Raw genomic sequence first — 17,922 nt, 5'->3', positions numbered from 1 at the left:
ATATAGCGTTGTTACTTGGTGGCAAATTCTTTTGACTTTGTGCTGGTTGCTCATGCCTCTAGACTCAGGAACTGCTTTGGCTATGTCAGTATCTGCTTATTTATCTACACAAGACTAGAGTTTACAGCTGGCCATTAACACCTCACAATACAATCTTATACACCATTACATACCAGTAGATACCATTAGATGAGGAACCTGTGGCCCTTTAGATGTTGATGGACTACAATTCCCATCATTCCTGGCCATGTTGACTGGGGCTAAAGAAGAAAGTCCAACATCAGAGGGGCAACAAGTTCCCCATCTCTGTTGGTAGGGAATTGAAAGATACTCTGTGGACCTTCAGATGTCTGCTGGACTATAACTCCCATCAACCCGTCATGAGGTTGAATTGTAGTCCAATGGCGTGTGGATGACAGGTTACCTATCCTTGCTGTAGGCCACTGTGTATTTAGCAGGACTTCTGAGGAAACAAACGCAGTGCTATACTGAAGAGTCTTCACTTCAATGGGTATTGATAGCTTTAAATTGAATTTTAAAAATTCAATCCAGTGTATAGGAAACAGCTGCCACAGAATCCAGGTCCAATTAAGACCAGTTCTCAAAACAGATTGAGCTGTAAAAGAATCATGCTGGCACTATTACTTTGGGTGATGACAAACTGAGAACAAGTAACAAAATATTGGGTGTAGTTGCAGAAAGAATGGAAAGCTTTTCTGTGAAGGTCTCTTTGTTGAAAACTTATTTGCTTCCCTAGTATTTCCACAGTACCTATTCAATTTGCTGAGCTTATACAACACAAAATAGAGGTTGCTGCCAATTACTCCCAAAAATCTGAGAATAACATTCTGCATATTCTTCTCTGATGTCTCTTCATCCAGTATCAAACTTCCCATCTAATGAAGTGGATCTTCTACATGATTTGGGCCATATAGCTCTTGAATGCAAAGTGCCCCATTTTCAAACTATTTTAGTGGCATCTGTTTTTCCTTAGCAACTGGCATGAAGAATTTGTTCATAGAATAATTTGTCCTCAGCAGATCTGGCAACTAGGCTAAACCTCTTCCTTCTGCGTACCAGATTTCCTCAATCTTACATTTAATTACCAGTCGGAAAATGTAAACAAACTTGATTCTACAGTGCAATAAGTGGACAATCAAAGAGGTTTTTCTGAAAAAAATAGTTAATCCTGTAATAGCTTAATAATATATCAACAGCCTTATTCAGCAGAGCAAGCTGCCAAGAATCTGCCTAACATGGCTTGTCTTATAAGTCAGACTGTTCCAGTTTACTAATGGTTATATCAGAGCAAATGAAATGCATTCAGTGGACAGCCATCACTATACTTAACTCATTGTTATGAAATAATGCTTTGGAAATAAAGTTTTTCCACTCACTCCACTTCATGTGTCTTCAAAACTTCATGTGTCCCAAGATGCCCAATTGCTTTATTTACATAACCCATCTTCCAGCAATTTGTATCAGCCATGTTTACATCCTTTTCTTAGTCACAAACCGTGCAGCATAAACCATAAACAAGAATCCTATACAGATCTACCCAAAAATAAGTCCCAATGAAATCAGTGGGGCTTACTCTAGGGTAAGGGGGTAGATGGTTGCAGCCCAAGTCATGTATCCATTTCCATACCCACGCTTTTCAAGTAATCAGCCTGAATGTTGGGACTGAGTTTTGATTAGCAGGCCCTGATAAAGGAGGAAGAAGAAACGGGGGTGGGTGGAAGCTCAGTGGTGGGAACCTAGGTTGGAAAACCTCACCTTTTCACCCCAATGCCAGTTACTTCAGAGCTCCCCCCCCCCCAGCTTCCTGCAGAGCAGATAGCCTTAGTGGAGGCAGAATAGGGGGTGGCAGCAACTGAACAGGAAGGTGCAGTCTTGTCGCCTAGAAACAGGTGCCATCTTTGCAGATGGGAGCAGACTCCCCTCTCCTCAATGGAGTACACATTTGGAATCTGGACATGCATGCAAGGCAAGCAAGTCTCATGAGTGACTGTACCATGCCCTGTCTTTAAAAGCTTGGTGGCCAAGTCATGGAAACTTGTTGGGGGCATTTTCAGCACTTGTGTCCAGTTCTGAACGTCTTGCCTTGTTCATGAATCATGACTCTTGAGCTCTATGTCTGCTGCTAAGCCTCTGCTATTACCTGGATAAAGATCTTTTGTTTACACGTAAGTAAGAACTCCTGTGTGTGTGTGTGTGTGTGTGTGTGTGTGTGTTGGGTGGGAGCAGGACACTGAATGCAAGAGGAACTGAGAGCAGTTGGCTAGAAGCTGGCACCAATAATAAAACAACCAGCATGTGCAAGAGCAGCGCATGTAGATACCAACAGCTGACAAGGAGAAGAGAGCAAAGAATAAGCTTACAATTTTGTTTCAGTTCAAAGAGGCAAAGAGGTGTAATATACTCAACCCTCGAATGTGAATATTTCAGATAGAGTAACCACAACTAGAAGTAAACTCCCCTCTCATTCAAAGGTTCTGCTCATCCCTTCCAGCCCTCAGGCCTTGTGATAAATGTGAGCAATTTCCGAAGTGTTTTGAAGCACAAAAGTGCCCCCAAGGTAATAAAGACACTTGTTCCAATTAGCTTTACTAATAACTTTTACTCCAATATATTGATTGGCCTTGTCAGCCAAACCAGCTTTACGACAAGGCTATATAAGAGAGAACGGACACTTTGTTCTTGGAGGTAGCAGCAGCCAGAGCCCATCAATGGAGGAGGTGAGCTGTTTATCTGGCCCTCCTCCACAGCTGCTGGAATGCTGCCTCCTCTTGAAGAAGCTGGCCTTTTTGCACCTTTAGCGGACAGAGGGAAGCTTGCAACACCCCACTCTCTGCTGGCTGACTGATTAAAAACCCACCTGGGCTCATTCTAGCAGGGGAGTAAGGGCTACATAAAGACGTAGGCCAATGGTGGCGCTGCTTTGTGGGGAGGCAAGGGCAAAGGCCACCCCCATAACATCTTCTTTGGGGGTGGCCTTGCCCTAATTGTTGGGAGAGAGACAGGGAAAATGTGCCCATGTTAATTCTCCTCAGCCTCTCGGTGGCTTTCAATACAATCAACGATGGTATCCTTCTGGAGCGGTTGTCTGACTTAAGGGTGGGTGGCACCACTTTGCAGTGGTTCTGGTCCTACTTGGATGGTCATTTCCAAGAGTGACGCTTGGGGAGTCAATTGAACATGTGCAAAACGCTCGCTGCCTGTCATAATAATATCAGTGCAGAAAAATCCTTATATACCAGTGTCAAGGTTTAATTACTTGAATAAGTGAACACTGCTTTATGTATGTGTGTGTGAGTATATATATTTAACGGAACCATCTGGCACCTGATGGTCACTACAAAATATCACCACACAAGGTGTGGAAAGCACCCTCTCCATTGCAGAAAGATTCAGTATGATATTGGATAGCCACACGTGGCGGCACAACAGTAGCAGGTTCACTTCTTTGGTTTCATTGCCGTAACCACCACACCCACCAATATGGCTGCGATGGTGAAGCCCTGGGCTAGAACACGTGCCCGCATCATCCTCTGGGACTGCAGGGTATTTCCCTTCTTGAAGCAGATGAGTCCATAGGCCAAAACTCCTGCTGTGCCAAGGCATCCTAAAGGGCAGGACAAGAGAAAGAAGGAAATGTGACCATGTTTCCCCGTGAACTGAAAGTCAGGTTTTCATCAAAGAGGTGTAAGTCTAAACATTTTCTTTCAATCTCACTTCCTCCTTGGTAAAATAGTGAATAACCTCACAGGGGGAAACCCCGGTCTCAAGAAAAAGATAGTAAAGAATTCTACAAATGGACAATATTAGGAAGAGGAAGCCCTTCTTCTCTTGGAGACTGTTTCCCAAAGAGAAAATATCTGACCACATATCCCTGGGCAGGTGTGGGTGGGAATCAATGCTGCACGGAACTTCACTACTCTGCTCACCTGAGTGAGGAATACACCTAACACAGTGGTTTTAATACAATTTCAGTTTGAGAATCACTTGACTAAACACAATTCCTTCCTCTAGGTCAGTAGTTCTCAAAGGATATGGCGCACCACACTGGTGTGGCAGGAGAGGATGGCAAATGTGGTGGGAAGATTCAAGGACAATCAAAGAAACATTTAAACATTTCAGTGTAGTGTAGTATAGTATAAAAATATATTTTTTATTTGTAGAACATGGATAGATATCTTTTCAAAATGAGAGCAAAAGCATATGAAACTGCAGGCTCACACCTCTCATTGAGTTTGTATACATCCTTAAAGTACATATGTAAAAGGCTCATTTATAGTTATATTTTAGGAATGATTCATGTTCTTATGTAGCTGCATTGTTTGTTTTCTCCTCCAACAGCTCCCACCTCAACATAATCCACACAACCCAAAATCTAATTACTGTTCATAGCTTTGTGGCCTCTTAAAAAGTAACACATTAGAACAATTGTTTGTGTGCTACTGCGGTCTACTTCATCAGACACAGAGAGCAGAGCTTTCCAAACTGTGTGTTGCAACACATTAGTGTGTCAGCTGTAGTGTGCAGATGTGTCTCATGAATGCTCCCCTTGCTCCTCCTGGGGCAGGAAAGGGTTAGTTTAATCTCTGGTTTGCTAGTAAAACTGAATTACTGTGTCACGAAATGAACCAAAACTTAATTACTGTGCTGCAAAATGATGCATGTCCATAAAGTGTGTCACCAACTTGAAAAGTTTGGAAAGCTCTGACAAAAAAGGTGATCCTCCATTGGGATCACACACCATGCATCTGATGAAGTGAGTTCTACTCTGTGAAAGCTTATAACACAATAAAATTGTGCCACAACTCTAATTCTTTTTTATTTGTTTATTTACTGCATTCATAGCCCACCTTTTTCCTCCAAGGAGTTCAAGGTGGCGTACAATGTTCTCCCCCTCCTCATTTAACCAAAACAACCCTGTGAGGTAGATTGGGCTGAGAGAAGACAGCGACTGGCCCAAGGTCACCCAAGGAGCTTCATGACCAAGCAAGAGATCCAAACCCTTTAATCAAGTTCACCATCTTTCCCTCTTCAACTCCCAATTGTCACCCTGTCTCTGGGCCTAGATGAATACCCCCAACACCAGGACATTTCGCTGGTGGAGATTACCCCACCCCTCTCCCTGTCAAGGAAAGTTTCGCAGGAGACATTTCCGTGTGTCAAGTCTGGCTGGTGTCAAAGCCACACTGGGCTGGGGGAGAGAAGCATGGCAGCCTTACTCCTATCAGCTTCCTATCCTCAGGAACTCCTGCTCATCTTTTGCTTTCCCTCTTTCTGGATTTGACCCCTTTTTTTCTTTGACCGGTGCTGACCCAAGACATAATTGGCGGGGCCTGGGCTACAGCAGACGGCACCCCACCAACCCGTTTGACCTGCAAGGAAAAAGCTCTCCCTGTTGAACTAGGGTCTGCCCTAATTTGCCTCCCTCCCTCCCGGGTCCCTGGCCTCCCTCTCACCGATGGGCACGAGCGGATTCTCGCGGGTCTTGCGCCGGAACTTATCCCCGAACCCCTCCTCCGGGTGGTAGGCGGTTGGCGTGAAGCCCTCGATCACGGGCGGGTTGTTGGGGTCGAAGGGCGGCGGCGCGCTCTGAGCCATGGTCGAACAGGCGCCGGAGGAGGCCACACCACGGGAAAGGCGGACAGGCTGCTTCGCGCTAAGTTATGCTTTGACCCACTTCGGCTACCGTACAAACGAGGCGGCGCGCGTAGCCCAATAGCGCTCTTGGCTGGGCCGGAACTGCAATACCAGCACGTGTATTTCCCCCCGCCGCCGCCCGCCGTGTTGCTGGGAGTTGTAGTCCGTCTGACTCTCCTACAGGAACGCAACCGAGTCTGCCGAGTCCGCAGAACTACGTTTCCCATCGGGCATCGGGGCGACGCTCCCAGAGGCTCGGGCTTCTTCTACCTGTATTAGAAGCCGCGTGTGGCTGGATTGGTGCGACCGATATTCCGCCGAGTCGCCGCGATGCCGAAAGCCAAAGGGAAGAGCCGGCGGCAAAAGTACAACTATAATGTCGACCGCAAGAAGCAGAACAGGGCTTTCCGCAAGCGCGCGGCGCCCCGCATAAAATGGTGAGTGGCCGGGAATTGGGGTGAAGTGGAGGCGCCAGGTGGACTTGGTGGAGAGAGGGCGTCAGAGAGAGAGGAGCGGGGCTCCTCTGGCCGACCAACCTTCGCGTCTTAGCCAGGTGGGGATGGGGCATGTTGGATCTCCGGAGGGCTCACTCACCCAGGACCGGCCCAAGGTATTTTGGCACCTGAGGTGAACCACAAAATGTTGTGCCCTCTCGGAGGCCCTGCAGAGCCGGATGCCAAAGGAAGAAAAATAGAATTGTGGAATTGAAAGGGACTCCAAGGGTTATCTGGTCCAACCCCTTCAATGCAGGAACTGGCCATCTCTAGAAGCACAGCAGAACCTGCTGGCTTCTGCACTGCCACCTTTTTTTCCAGCTTTAGCCAGTCACCGAAGTTAAAGCTGATAAAAGTACAACCCTCCGTTTGTTTCATTTTTGCCGTTACTGGCGAGAAAGGCTGTTCTGTAATCCCTTCTACGGTGCCATGTACCATTTTTTAGCCTAAGGGTACATGATGCAGCCGTTTGGCTGAAGCTAAGCAGGTCTCATCAGCATCAGGATGGGTGACCACCTGAGAATCCTGTGAATCTTGAACTCCAGGAGGGGAGAAAGGTGGAATATAAACCAACCAACCAACGAAATACAAATAAGTAAATGCTGTACGGTGTTTTCTACATATCCTGCCCATGGAGGACAGAATGCTTTTCTGTCATTCGTAATGCTTGGGAGCAATTCTGGAGGGTATTGATTACACCAGATCAAGTACAGTACTGAATTGCCACTGGGCAAAGTTAATGGTACCGTAGTTCAAAGACCCTTTCCAAGCTAGACCTATCAGTAAATCAGATTTAAAAGTACTCCTGTGGAACCATGTGGTAGTAGACACCTCATATGTAGTAGCATTCTACCTACTTTCCATGTGTTGAAAGACTGCAGGCATTCAAGGAAACAAACAGGCTTCTAAAATTAATGAAATCAGGCATAACTGTCTAGAGTAGACAAATGTGGCTAATATTTTCTCTAAGTTAGTTGTGTGGCCATTCTTATTAGAGAGGGGAAGAACCCCTTCAAGAATGCTTAATATTAATGTATGATTCTTTCCTCCTCTCAACCCCCATCTCTGTTCAGTACCCAAATCCGACACGCCTGGGATAGGACCAAAACTGTAAAGCAGAACCTGGCAGAAATGGGCCTGGCTGTTGATCCAAACAAGGCTATACCTATTCCGAAAACAATGCAACAGGTGAGTAGTGATATGTAAGGTAAAGTTTCCAGGTTGGGAGTTCAGCCAAAACTGGGTTATATACCAGTTTATGGGTGATGGATGCAGTCCCAGCAAGACAATATGTACAAAGTGGCAGCTGCAGAAATAGCTGGGGAAATTTCTGAGTAAGGAAATGCTATATCTAAGACATAAGGTCTCATGTGGTGTTTGGCTAGACACAAGGTATGCATGAAAGCAGTTGCTAAAATGTTATTTCAAATCTGTTTGTGAGAACATAAAAAGGTAGTATTTCAAACTCATTTACACTTTCCCACTTCACCCTTCATACTAGATACAATGGTCAAAATGATAAAAAACTTTATGAGTCAGGGAAACCACAGGCAAAAAAGTTTGTTTGCTTGCTTGCTTGCTGCATTTATATCTTGCCTTCTTCTCCAGTGAGCTCAAGGTGGCACATATGGTTCTCCTCTACACAATAACCCTGTGAGGAAGTTAGGCGGTGATTGACCCAAGGTTACCCAGTGAGCTTTGTGGCCAGGTGGGGGTTTGAACCCTGGTCTCCCAGGTCCTAGTCCGATACTCTAACCACTACACCACAGAGGTTGTATCATTAGAAGTCCTTTGAAACCACCAATGGGTGCTGCATAGATATTTTATATCTATGTCATTTTAAATTGTTATTGATGTTAATGTTGTATTTTTAGTTTTAGATTTTATGATTTATGTGGAAATTGTTTTCCATTTGGTTTTGCATCTTTTGATGTGTTTTATTTATTGTTTATGACTTTTGTTATGTTGGTAATTATATAAATCTTGGCATGTTGTAAGCCGCCTTGAGCATAGTTTCAACTATGGAAAGACGGCATACAAATAAAATGATGATGATGATGATGATGGTCAGAAGCACAAATGGTCAGATGGAGAGTTTGGTGAATTCCAAACCTTGGGATGTTTCCATGGTATTTCTACTGATCTAGTAAAAATCTCCATCTTTCTGTGGCGCCCTTGATGAGGGATATATTTGACACCCCACGAGAGGTGGTCGACTCTTCTTCCTTGGAGGTTTTTAAGCAGAAATTGGAGGGCCATCTGTTATGGATGCTTTAGCTGAGATTTCTGCATTGCAGGGGGTTGGACGAGATGATCCTCGGGTACCTTCCAACTCTAAGATTCTATGATCCCAACGTTCCTTGGAACATAAATTGTGTGGGTTTGTGAAAGTACTGCAGAATGACTTTCCTAATGATAACTTATTCTAGGGATGCTACCAAAATTTGAGTTACTTAGTAGTCTGAAATGACTGCATTGGTGAAGTACCATTGCATCATGTTTGCCTTAAGTGTTATCACATTTGCCCTTTTGTGAAAGACAAATCTAGTGAAACTTTGTTATTCGGGTGCGTTTATCTTCTCCAATTAATATTAATGAGAATGATGAAATTAGAAAAACAAATGGGGTGGTTGGGAATCCTTTTAAGTCCTTAAGGAAAGATGAAAACATGCCAGCTAAGGCATTTATAAAGTTAGGTAGCATTTTAGAGCATACAAAGCAATGCATAATAAATGTATTGGTATAAAACACGATCTACCATGTCTTTTAAAATGCAGGTGCTGAAAATGGAAGTGGATGGACAAGAAGCAAATGTGAAAACTGTGCGGAAGCCATATGTACTAAATGGTTGGTAATAGCTTCATATTGGCAATGAATATGTTGGCCTGATGCCTCATACTGAAACCTTTTACCTGAACTGTTGTAACTCTAAATCCTGAGAGCAACCATTTATCCTATTCAAATTAAGTGCAGTATTCTGGAGTGTATCAGCTCTCATTGTCAGGGAAACACTGGTGATATCATGCATAGTCTTTTGTTGTTGTGTGCGGTTTTTATAACTTGGAGGCCACTTCTGTCTGAACCAACCCCCCGCACCCATTTTCTGTTAGACCCCAAAAGCTGGCCAGCCACAAAAGGATCACACCGCATGGCCAACTGCTGGTTTCAAGAGGAAATGTGGGTGACTTCAGTGATCCTACTAGTTGAATCTAGCTGTATTTATTCTGCTCGAAAAAGGTCACACAGGGTGCAAAAATGCTTCCCTCTTCTTCACTGCCTTTTCTTTTTAACACTTAAAGAGTTGGAATCTGAGGCCAGCCTCCCAGAGAAGAAGTCAGAGACGCTCTCCCGAGATCTTATTGACTATGTCCAGCACATGATCCGGAGCCATGGTGAAAACTACAAGGTAGGCACTCTTTGTTCTAGAAGCTCCACAGCGAATGGTTGCAGCTGCTAGCATTAGAATGTCCAATTTTCAGTATTTCCTGGTTTCTCTGTTTTTTAAAAAACAAAAACTGCTGAGCTCACTCAATTCCCTGTTTGCTTCCTTTTTTTCATCCATAGTGCTTTCCTGTACCCTGAGCTGAACTCAGTCTGCATTTTCTGACTGCACTCCTGTGGTTGTAATTTTCCATTTGCTTTGTGCACAGCCACTTGTTGACTCTTGGTGTACAGTATACTGCTTGCTTTCTGGGTGTGGGAGGCCTCCTTAAGGCTGAGGTAGCTCATTACAACTTTACTCTTCGCCTCCTAGGCTATGGCACGTGATGAGAAGAACTATTACCAGGACACACCAAAGCAAATAAAGAGGAAAATCAATGTATATAAACGCTTCTACCCTGAGGAATACCAGACCTTTGTTGCCTCTCTGCAGCCAGAGAAGATGGAACAGCAATGATTTTACTCACCAAAGAAATGGGCAGAAGCAGCTGCACCTATATTATTTCAGATGCTAGTTTGCCCTCAAGTGACTTCTGGTCAGGGACTGAAATGTTGGATTATCTATAACTGTGTCCTTTGAAGAGAGAAGATGGGAAGGTGTTTATGTAGATGGGACTTTGTCTGACCTCTAATTGTTGGAGAGCCCTTGCTGCATTCTGCTTGCACCATCTTAGCTTTGGGATAGATCCCTGTTGAAATAAACTTCTTTCCCAAGCCCCGAGTCAGTAACAAAGCACAGCCAAAGGATGTTTCCTGTTCTTGCTGCGTGAGTGACAAGCAGCTTTGCCAAACCATCTGCAGAACAGGTGGGGAAGACTGTCCTCAGGAAATTTTGGTGCATCATCCAGCTATGGAAACAAGAAGTTGTGGTAAACCATTGTAATGTTTTCAAGCATTCTTTTATGAAGAGTAAAATATTTCCCTTTCTTAAAAAAAAAAAGTTTCTTTAAAAAATTGGTCTCTTACTATAGAAAGGTGTCTCAGTTTCTTGACTTTTTGCAGCTGTAGTATTTTAAGTCCTATTTTTGTGTATCAGCAGGTCCACCCATGCGATGACATTATACAAGTACAAAGGAAAGCTGACCTTGGGAAGGCTCCTATGAAAATACACACACACACAGAGAGAGAGAGAGAGAGACCCCTTAACTGTAATTATGTACATGTATTGGCAGTGACCTTAACACTCCTTGAGTTCTGCCTTTCTTAATAGCAATAACACATGACGCTGCTGGCCTTGTGATATCTCTAGTTGCATAGAAAACACAACCATATCCGTTACAGCTGAGACAAACAACTCAAGCTTTATTTGATACAGTGGGGGGGGGGCATAGTGTAAACAGTTGGTCACCAATTATCCATTTCATACAGGCAAGAGGAACTTAGGGCTAGGAGCCACAGGCACAAACAAAGCTTCCCATAATCTTTGATGGGACAGGAGGGGTGATCAGGTTTTGCAAAAGGAGTGTAGCCCAAGCTCAGGCAGTACTGCTGTTTTCCGGCTATGAGGAAAGGGAACAGGAAGTTGGCATGTGTACTGTTTGAGAAAGAGCACACAAGGGTTGGGTTAACTCTGCTTGTAAACACAAGGTCCCTCTGCAGGACTGCCTGGCTGAACATGTAAAACTTTTCCTTTCTCTAGAGGCAAGATTGGCATTTTGTCTGAGACCAACTTCTTCCATATCACGGGCAGCCCAAACTCTGAGGCCGGCCCTTGGCATGTCCCAGCCACCACTATCTGACTGTACAGTTTCCAGTTGAGGAGGAATATGGATTATATAGGAATGAGTCCTGAGCCAGGTGACTTGAGATCAAACATAGCACCAAACTGAGAAAGTGATTTGCAGCTTCATTAGCCCTGGGCACAGCAATTCATATTAGGTACCTCAAATTTCCCAGTTCCTTCTGCAGCCTTTCACTGAAATTCACAACTCTTTCTTTCTTCAGAAAGAGATTAAGGGTAGTAATTCACTGGGGGCTAACTTGACTTTGGAAGTTGAGGAAGGACACTTGGAGCAAGGAGCTAGTGCCTCAGAAGCACAATTGGTCCAACATGCTTAGGCTAAGGAAATGGCTGTAATTCAAGGGCATCTAGTATGTTGGAGAGAGATCAGCTAAGCCATCAAGTTGCTTATCAGGTATGATAGATTTTATTGCACTAATAAGTAGCATTTAAAGCCCTAACAGCCATCAGGGACACCTCAGCAGAATAGCTGCTTGCACATGCTCTGCTGAGATGCTCCTTTAACACCCACTCTCAGACTAGCCCTCATGGCAGTTTGAGACGGTACATCCTGTTCCCCACTAATTGCAGTGAGGATTTAATAGTATTTCATAGGGGCACAGTCAATCCCCAGCTTCTCAAAAGGGCAGTGAGGGATGAGGTATTCCAGCCTGCACAGGGCAGACTTTCCCTATAGACCTGCTGGGTCGAGTCTCGAAGACAAAGTGATAGTTCTTAGTGCAAGTATTGACAGTGCCATTCCCTAGGACTTTCAGTAGCAGATGCCAGCAGCCACCCCCAAGACTACTATATTATCCCCACGGTCAGTATATTTTGCCCCTGTTTTAGCCAAGGTCTTGATGGTTATATTGACGGTAAGGCTTCTTTCCAGAAGGGGGTTTAGTAAACACCTAAAAAATTCTTTTGAGGACCTGGAAAGCCTATTTCTCTGAGGATAAGATCTCAAGAAGCTAAGAGGAAGCTAAGAGTTGGCTCCATGTGGCTTGAATATCCTGGAGATGTTGAAGAACCTTCAGACCTGAGCCAGGAGTTTGAGCAGCAGGTTCTTCAGGTGGAGAACACTGTTTGTGGTGGTCAGGCCAGCATCAGTAGCACTTGTGGGCAGGAGAAAGAATTCCCTTTGATGTTTCAGGGTATTCAGTGCCAGCTCCTCGTGCAATTCTGCCACACTCAGCGCATCACTCTTGTCCTAGAGTGGATATAGATCACAGGTTGAACAAATGACACCGCTTCCCCACCCGTCCTTAAGAGAACTGTATTTAAGCACACCTTTAAATCTACTTTCACTCGTTCTCAGACAAGAATCCATGTGAAAAGGAGAGCTGGGAAGGAGACAGTTATTCTTGACATTAAATGCTTATAACGACACCATAAGCTATCCAATATACTTAGTCATGTCAGTACAAGCAAATGATATACAGAAGATGTCAAGCGCACAGACAAGATCTACATTGCAGGGGGTTGGACTAGATGGCTCTTGGGGGTCCCTTCCATCTCTGCATGTCCAGGGTTCCATCTCCAGATCAGTGGTGGGGAACTAGGCTGAATGTGGCCCTCCGGGCATCTCCATCTGGCCCTTGGAACTCTTCCCCAGGACACATCTCTCACCAGCCCTGCTCTGCACCTTCCTTGTGTGCATTTGCCTGGCTAGAATGTTATCATTGGACTGTGATAACGCCTCTTGCTTGCCTGGCTGGAGGATGGAGAGATGTGTGTGTAAACACTGCTAACCTTTGTGTGTCCTACTATACAAAAGATAACTTCTGCATTGCTTACTATATATCCGTTAACATGGCCAGTTTTGCCTCTGGCCTCACTCCACTCAAGCACACACAGAGAGACACAAAGACCCAACTTTCCCTTGCCGCAGGCAGGTCTGGAGAGATGGAATGACTCCTCCCCTCTAGAGATGGTGTTGCAAGTTGAGGATCCTGCTTGTCTCCAGCAGGAGGAGTCATCCCTATCAGGAATGGTGTCCTGCTCCATCTGGTAAAAGGTTCCTCTGCCTTGCTCTAGTCTAGACCCAGTCTTTCTCAACTTTGGATCCCCATAAGTTGTTGGACTACAACTCCCATCAGTCCTAGCCAGAATGTCCAGTGGTCAGGGATGATGGGAGTTGTAGTTAAAGAACATCTGTGGGCCCTAGGTTGAGAAAGGCTTCTGTAGATAGTCCCAGGTGAAAGAAGAGGCCCACCTGTTTGTTAGCGAGAACTATCAGAGGCAACTGGGGGTCCTCTGCTAGCAGGCCATGGAGCTCCTGTCGGGCAGTGTGGAGGCGCAGGCCATCTGCAGAGTCCACTACAAACACTAGGACATGGGCTTTGCTGAGGTAGTGGTTCCAGTACGAACGTAGATTCTGGCTGCCACCAACTGAGACACAAAAAGGACCAAAAATAAAAACCATACATGTTGAGTATATGGCATGTTTTCGGCACCCATCCACTGCCAAAGAAAAGAGGTGCATGGAACACTCAGTTCTGTTTTAGGCACATAGAAACCCCCCCCCCCCCAAATATTTGTGATGCAATGACTTAGAGAGAATTCCTTGCACATTTCCCTCACAGCAATGATACAAGGCCACTTCTAAAGTTCTCCCACTGTCCCAGACTGCCTTGCTTCCAGGAGGCTGTGGTAGGACTTACCCTCCAGGAGGTCCATCTGGAGCCCATTGGCCTGCAGTTGTGCTGAGTTGAAGCCCTGAGTGGGTGCTATGTGCATCTTGGCTTCTGTGCTGCAGATATAGTGGATAATGCTGCTTTTTCCAGCCCCATCCAGACCAAGGACCAAAATCTGATACTCACAGGAAGGTGGCTGAAAAGAGAAGAAAGGCTTCGAGGCACAGCAGTAGCATAGCTGCAGGAGGGCCTTTCGTGACTGGCAGCCTCACCTGTGGCTATTTGCCAAGTCTGCAAAACCAGACTTCATGTTTGGGTTGTGTGTAAAGCTGTTATTGTTAGGCTGTCGGGGAAGGTCACTTAGAGATGAAAGAGATGGATAGCCTTGCACTGTTAGATGCAGTTGCAACAAATGTTCTTAGATTAAGCATCCAAACAAGGAAGATACCAGCCAAATTGAAGATCAAGCTATTTTGTGTACTATACACAAACCTATGTAACCTATGGAGCAAAAGTTCTTAGATTAAGCATCCAAAAACAATATACTTGATCCTGATTCTGTCTTCTGAAGCACTAGCTACCTCTCCCAGTTTGATGTCAACTGCAAATTTGATGAGCATCCCCTCAAATCCTTCATCCAAGTTGTTTATAAAGACCATTGGCCCAGGACAGATCCCTGCAGGGCCCCCCATTTATCACTTTTTTCCAGGATGACAAAGAACCATTAACGAGTACTCTTTGAGTTGAGTCAGCTAACCATCTACAAATCCACCCAACAATTACTCCATCTAGTCCACATTTTACCAGCTTCCTTGCAAGAATAGGGGGAGGGGGGCTTTGTCAAAAGTCTGAAGCACTATGTCCGCAGCATTCCCCTGATCCACCAAGCTTGTACCTCTATCCTCTATGAAAAATGAAATGAAATTATTCTGGCATGACCTGTTTTTGAGAAACTCATGCGGGGTCTTAGGAATCACGGCATCCTTTTCCAAGTGCTCATGGACAGGACTGTTGAATTATCTGTTCTAGGACCTTTCCTGGAATCACGACCCCATCTGCCACATCTGACCAGTCCCCCTAAGGCAAAGGACTGATCTAGATGGATCCAAACATATTCCTTCCTTTTAGCAACTGAGCTGCAATTGTCCCAGGGGGAGGCTGACAGAGTAGCACGGGCCTTGAGTATAGGGCCCAGCCTCCACCCATCTTACCTCCTCGCCTCCGGGTGCGTTGCGCCCCAGCTCCGCTTCCAGCTGCTGCTCCCAGCGCCCCCTCCAGCCGATGCAGCTGTCGTTGACGTCTCGGAAGTAGATCTTCCAGGCGATGAAAAGGAGGGAGCCCAGGGCGGCCACCGCTGCGCCCAGCGCCAGGCTCAGGTGTCTGATGGCGCCAGCAGGAGCCATTGGTGAAGGAACCGGACTGAAACAACTTCCAATCAGGCGGAGAGGCAACTGCAACAACACCAGCAGCGCCTCACTCCGAATGAACCCGCACAGAAAAGTCCCCTGCAGCCTCCTGGGCTTGCCTTAAATCCGTGTGCTTCCTTATTTCGCAAGTTAGCAACCTGGGTTGAAGAGGCTTGTGTACTAGCAAGTGCAGCGATCCACAGCAGATGCGCCCAGCTGACCAACAACAGCCTCTGTGCGTGCGCGCGCGCTGCTGACTCAGTCTAAGCAGCCAGAGAATTTCCCGGCCGGTGGCAGCATCAGCCCCAGCAAAGTGCGGACGGAGTCCGGCTGACGTCACTCTCGGCCTTAAAGGGGACTTGCTCTGTCTCTCCACCTAGTAAGATTCCCCGGGAGCGGGCGGTGGGTGACAGAGAAAGAGAAAATGCATTGCTGAGCGTAATATTGCCTTACACCAAGGCGGAATTCTCACTATTGCTGGATTGAGACTGCCGTTATACCTGACCGCTGGTCATGCTGCCTAGGAATACAGTAATGGGAGCTGGGGTCCAATGACATCTGTAGGGCCACAGGTCCCCCTACCCATGTCCAGGGCTGGCCCACCCATGAGGCACGGTGAGGCAATTGCCTCTAGTGGCAGGATCCACAGGGGCAGCAGATCTGGATGTAGATCTTTAATTCCACCTTGTTCTTGCGGTATAACTTCACTCACCTTTTCTTCCCTGGTGGGGAGGTGCCATTTTGTGGTTCACCCCAGAAACCAAAATGTCTCAGACCAACCTTGCTCACGTCTGATACCAAGATGACAGGACATTTTGCATGCAGAATGTCCTGGGTTTCATCTTTGGCATCTCCAGGTAGAGCAAAGGGAGAAGAAGCTTGCCTGAAACCCTGAAGAGCTGCCTCTGGTCAGTGTAGACAGTACTAACCTAGATGGACCAAATGGTCTGAGGGTTTGTCCATGCCCAAGCAAAATGCAGATTGGAACTGGTCTGCCTCTGAGGCACTGCCATGAAAATCATGTTGGCGGCATCCTGTTCTCACAGTGGCCAAACAGTTGCCTGGCACACAGGACCTGAGCACAAGAGCATTCTCCAGCAATCAGTATTCAGAGGCAAGTTGGATAAAGCTGGGCAGGTGTGATTTTTTAACTGTATTTTTACAGACATGCCACAGTCTAGGACTCCTGCCCGAAAGAAATATCAATTCTCAGGGCAAGTGGATCATAGGAATGGGTAAAAGTAATATCACATAGGGGTCCAGGGAGCAGGTAGACTGATGATTCTTATCTGGAAGCCCCGTGTTCCTGCTATGTATATGAAGCTAGTTAACTTTTGTAAACCACCTTGGGAGGGCTTGATATTGAAAGACAGCACATAACTGGTATTGTAGATAAATAAATATTGAAGGGGGGGAACTTTCTTTTTTTGTAAATGTTTTATATTATTATTTCATTTTAAAATGTACATAAAACAAAGAGAACAATGATAACAAAAGACAAAAATTAAAAGATGAAAAAGAATGGGTGGGGGGATTTCTGAGGAACCATATTGTCTTGAAGGGAAGAGAGAATAAGAGAGAATAAAAGAGAAACAGCTCCTGCTCACAACAGCCAGGATAGGGACTTGATCTCAGACCCCTCTCTTCATTCCATTGTAACACTGTATTATTATTAGTGTTTTTTATTAAACTCTGAGCAGCCTCTGAGAAGTGTGTCATGATTCCTAAAGGTATATTTAATAAAGGAGTCATGGTACTGATAACTATCCAGCCCATTGCGGAAGAAAAGCACCATTTATGTGGGAGGAATAAATTGCCATTTTCAGAATTATTTCCATCTCTTTTTTTTTTTTTTTTTAAATAATATTTATTAAAATTTTCAAAAAAAAAAAGAAAATACAGAAAGCAAGAATTTACATACGTTCATAGCCTTATTTTCATATATCCGCTTTCTGGGACTCCCCCCTTCCCCCACCCCTACCATATTCCTTTTTCATATTGTTGGCTCCACAAGCTCTCAGTTCTAATTAAAAACTTAATTTGTTAAACCATTATTCGAATTTAAAATTTCTGCACTCCACATCAATACCCTTAATAAAACACAAAAAATTTCTTTCCCAAGGCCCACCCCATTTTCATTCCACAATTTCCCTTTTTTTAATAATAAAAACTCCCCACATAATAAAAATATCAGAAATAAGAAATAAGGAGTATAATAGATAAGACAAAGCTAGTTCAAAAAAAAAGAAGTTAACAAGCCTTTGGATTATAGTTCTCCCCCCCTGTCCCCGGTTTAATTTCCCCCTGACCACCAAACCATGTTATCCGCCTGGGATTCTTACAATCCATAAATCACCTATTTCCCCCAACTCCTTGCTGGTTTTTTCTTTTCTTTTTTTTTTTTTTTCCCTTTCATAAACATTTTTAGAACCCTTAACTTCAGATCTGTAATAAAACTCCCCCCATTGTTCTCTCCAAATTGTAGTCCAGTTTCCTCTTGTTCCGCTGCTGAAACGTTCTAATTCAGAAGCTTAGTAAGTCTGCAGGGATTATTATTATTCAGGAACAAA

General features: G+C 45.0%; 3 protein-coding genes across 3 annotated transcripts; 1 reads left to right on the top strand and 2 right to left on the bottom strand.

The window, feature by feature from the left end:
* Positions 1 to 2,600: 2,600 nt before the first annotated feature.
* Positions 2,601 to 5,721, bottom strand: HIGD2A (HIG1 hypoxia inducible domain family member 2A). The gene is made up of 2 exons (XM_080989340.1): positions 5,475 to 5,721; positions 2,601 to 3,625 (listed from the first exon to the last, which is right to left on the bottom strand). The coding sequence occupies exons 1-2, from the start codon at positions 5,614 to 5,616 to the stop codon at positions 3,459 to 3,461; spliced, it is 309 nt and encodes a 102-aa protein (XP_080845466.1). The 5' UTR covers positions 5,617 to 5,721; the 3' UTR covers positions 2,601 to 3,458.
* Positions 5,722 to 5,886: 165 nt separating this feature from the next.
* On the top strand, positions 5,887 to 10,564 carry NOP16 (NOP16 nucleolar protein). The gene is made up of 5 exons (XM_080989213.1): positions 5,887 to 6,092; positions 7,223 to 7,337; positions 8,927 to 8,996; positions 9,449 to 9,555; positions 9,904 to 10,564. Exons 1-5 carry the CDS (start codon positions 5,986 to 5,988, stop codon positions 10,045 to 10,047), a joined length of 543 nt encoding a protein of 180 aa, XP_080845339.1. The 5' UTR covers positions 5,887 to 5,985; the 3' UTR covers positions 10,048 to 10,564.
* A 308-nt stretch (positions 10,565 to 10,872) lies between these two features.
* ARL10 (ARF like GTPase 10) lies at positions 10,873 to 17,169 on the bottom strand. Its single transcript, XM_080989099.1, has 4 exons — positions 15,158 to 17,169; positions 13,974 to 14,142; positions 13,526 to 13,701; positions 10,873 to 12,520 (listed from the first exon to the last, which is right to left on the bottom strand). The coding sequence occupies exons 1-4, from the start codon at positions 15,347 to 15,349 to the stop codon at positions 12,344 to 12,346; spliced, it is 714 nt and encodes a 237-aa protein (XP_080845225.1). The 5' UTR covers positions 15,350 to 17,169; the 3' UTR covers positions 10,873 to 12,343.
* Positions 17,170 to 17,922: the final 753 nt, after the last annotated feature.

This window comes from Podarcis pityusensis (assembly GCF_964106645.2).
Source record: "Podarcis pityusensis genome assembly, chromosome: 2".
NCBI classification, from domain to species: Eukaryota; Metazoa; Chordata; class Lepidosauria; order Squamata; family Lacertidae; genus Podarcis; species Podarcis pityusensis.
This window is presented reverse-complemented; position numbering and strand designations above follow the sequence as displayed.

What these genes read in the sequence shown, in the direction of transcription:
- HIGD2A (XM_080989340.1), bottom strand. Translation starts at nt 5,616, where the DNA reads ATGGCTCAGAGCGCGCCGCCGCCCTTCGACCCCAACAACCCGCCCGTG. An exon ending in GAATCCGCTCGTGCCCATCG is followed by an intron (nt 3,626 to 5,474) that starts GTGAGAGGGAGG and finishes CCTGCCCTTTAG; the next exon opens with GATGCCTTGGCACAGCAGGA.
- NOP16 (XM_080989213.1), top strand. Translation starts at nt 5,986, where the DNA reads ATGCCGAAAGCCAAAGGGAAGAGCCGGCGGCAAAAGTACAACTATAAT. An exon ending in GCGGCGCCCCGCATAAAATG is followed by an intron (nt 6,093 to 7,222) that starts GTGAGTGGCCGG and finishes ATCTCTGTTCAG; the next exon opens with TACCCAAATCCGACACGCCT. An exon ending in GAAGCCATATGTACTAAATG is followed by an intron (nt 8,997 to 9,448) that starts GTTGGTAATAGC and finishes TAACACTTAAAG; the next exon opens with AGTTGGAATCTGAGGCCAGC.
- ARL10 (XM_080989099.1), bottom strand. Translation starts at nt 15,349, where the DNA reads ATGGCTCCTGCTGGCGCCATCAGACACCTGAGCCTGGCGCTGGGCGCA. An exon ending in CCAGATGGACCTCCTGGAGG is followed by an intron (nt 13,702 to 13,973) that starts GTAAGTCCTACC and finishes TTTGTGTCTCAG; the next exon opens with TTGGTGGCAGCCAGAATCTA. An exon ending in TAGTTCTCGCTAACAAACAG is followed by an intron (nt 12,521 to 13,525) that starts GTGGGCCTCTTC and finishes TATCCACTCTAG; the next exon opens with GACAAGAGTGATGCGCTGAG.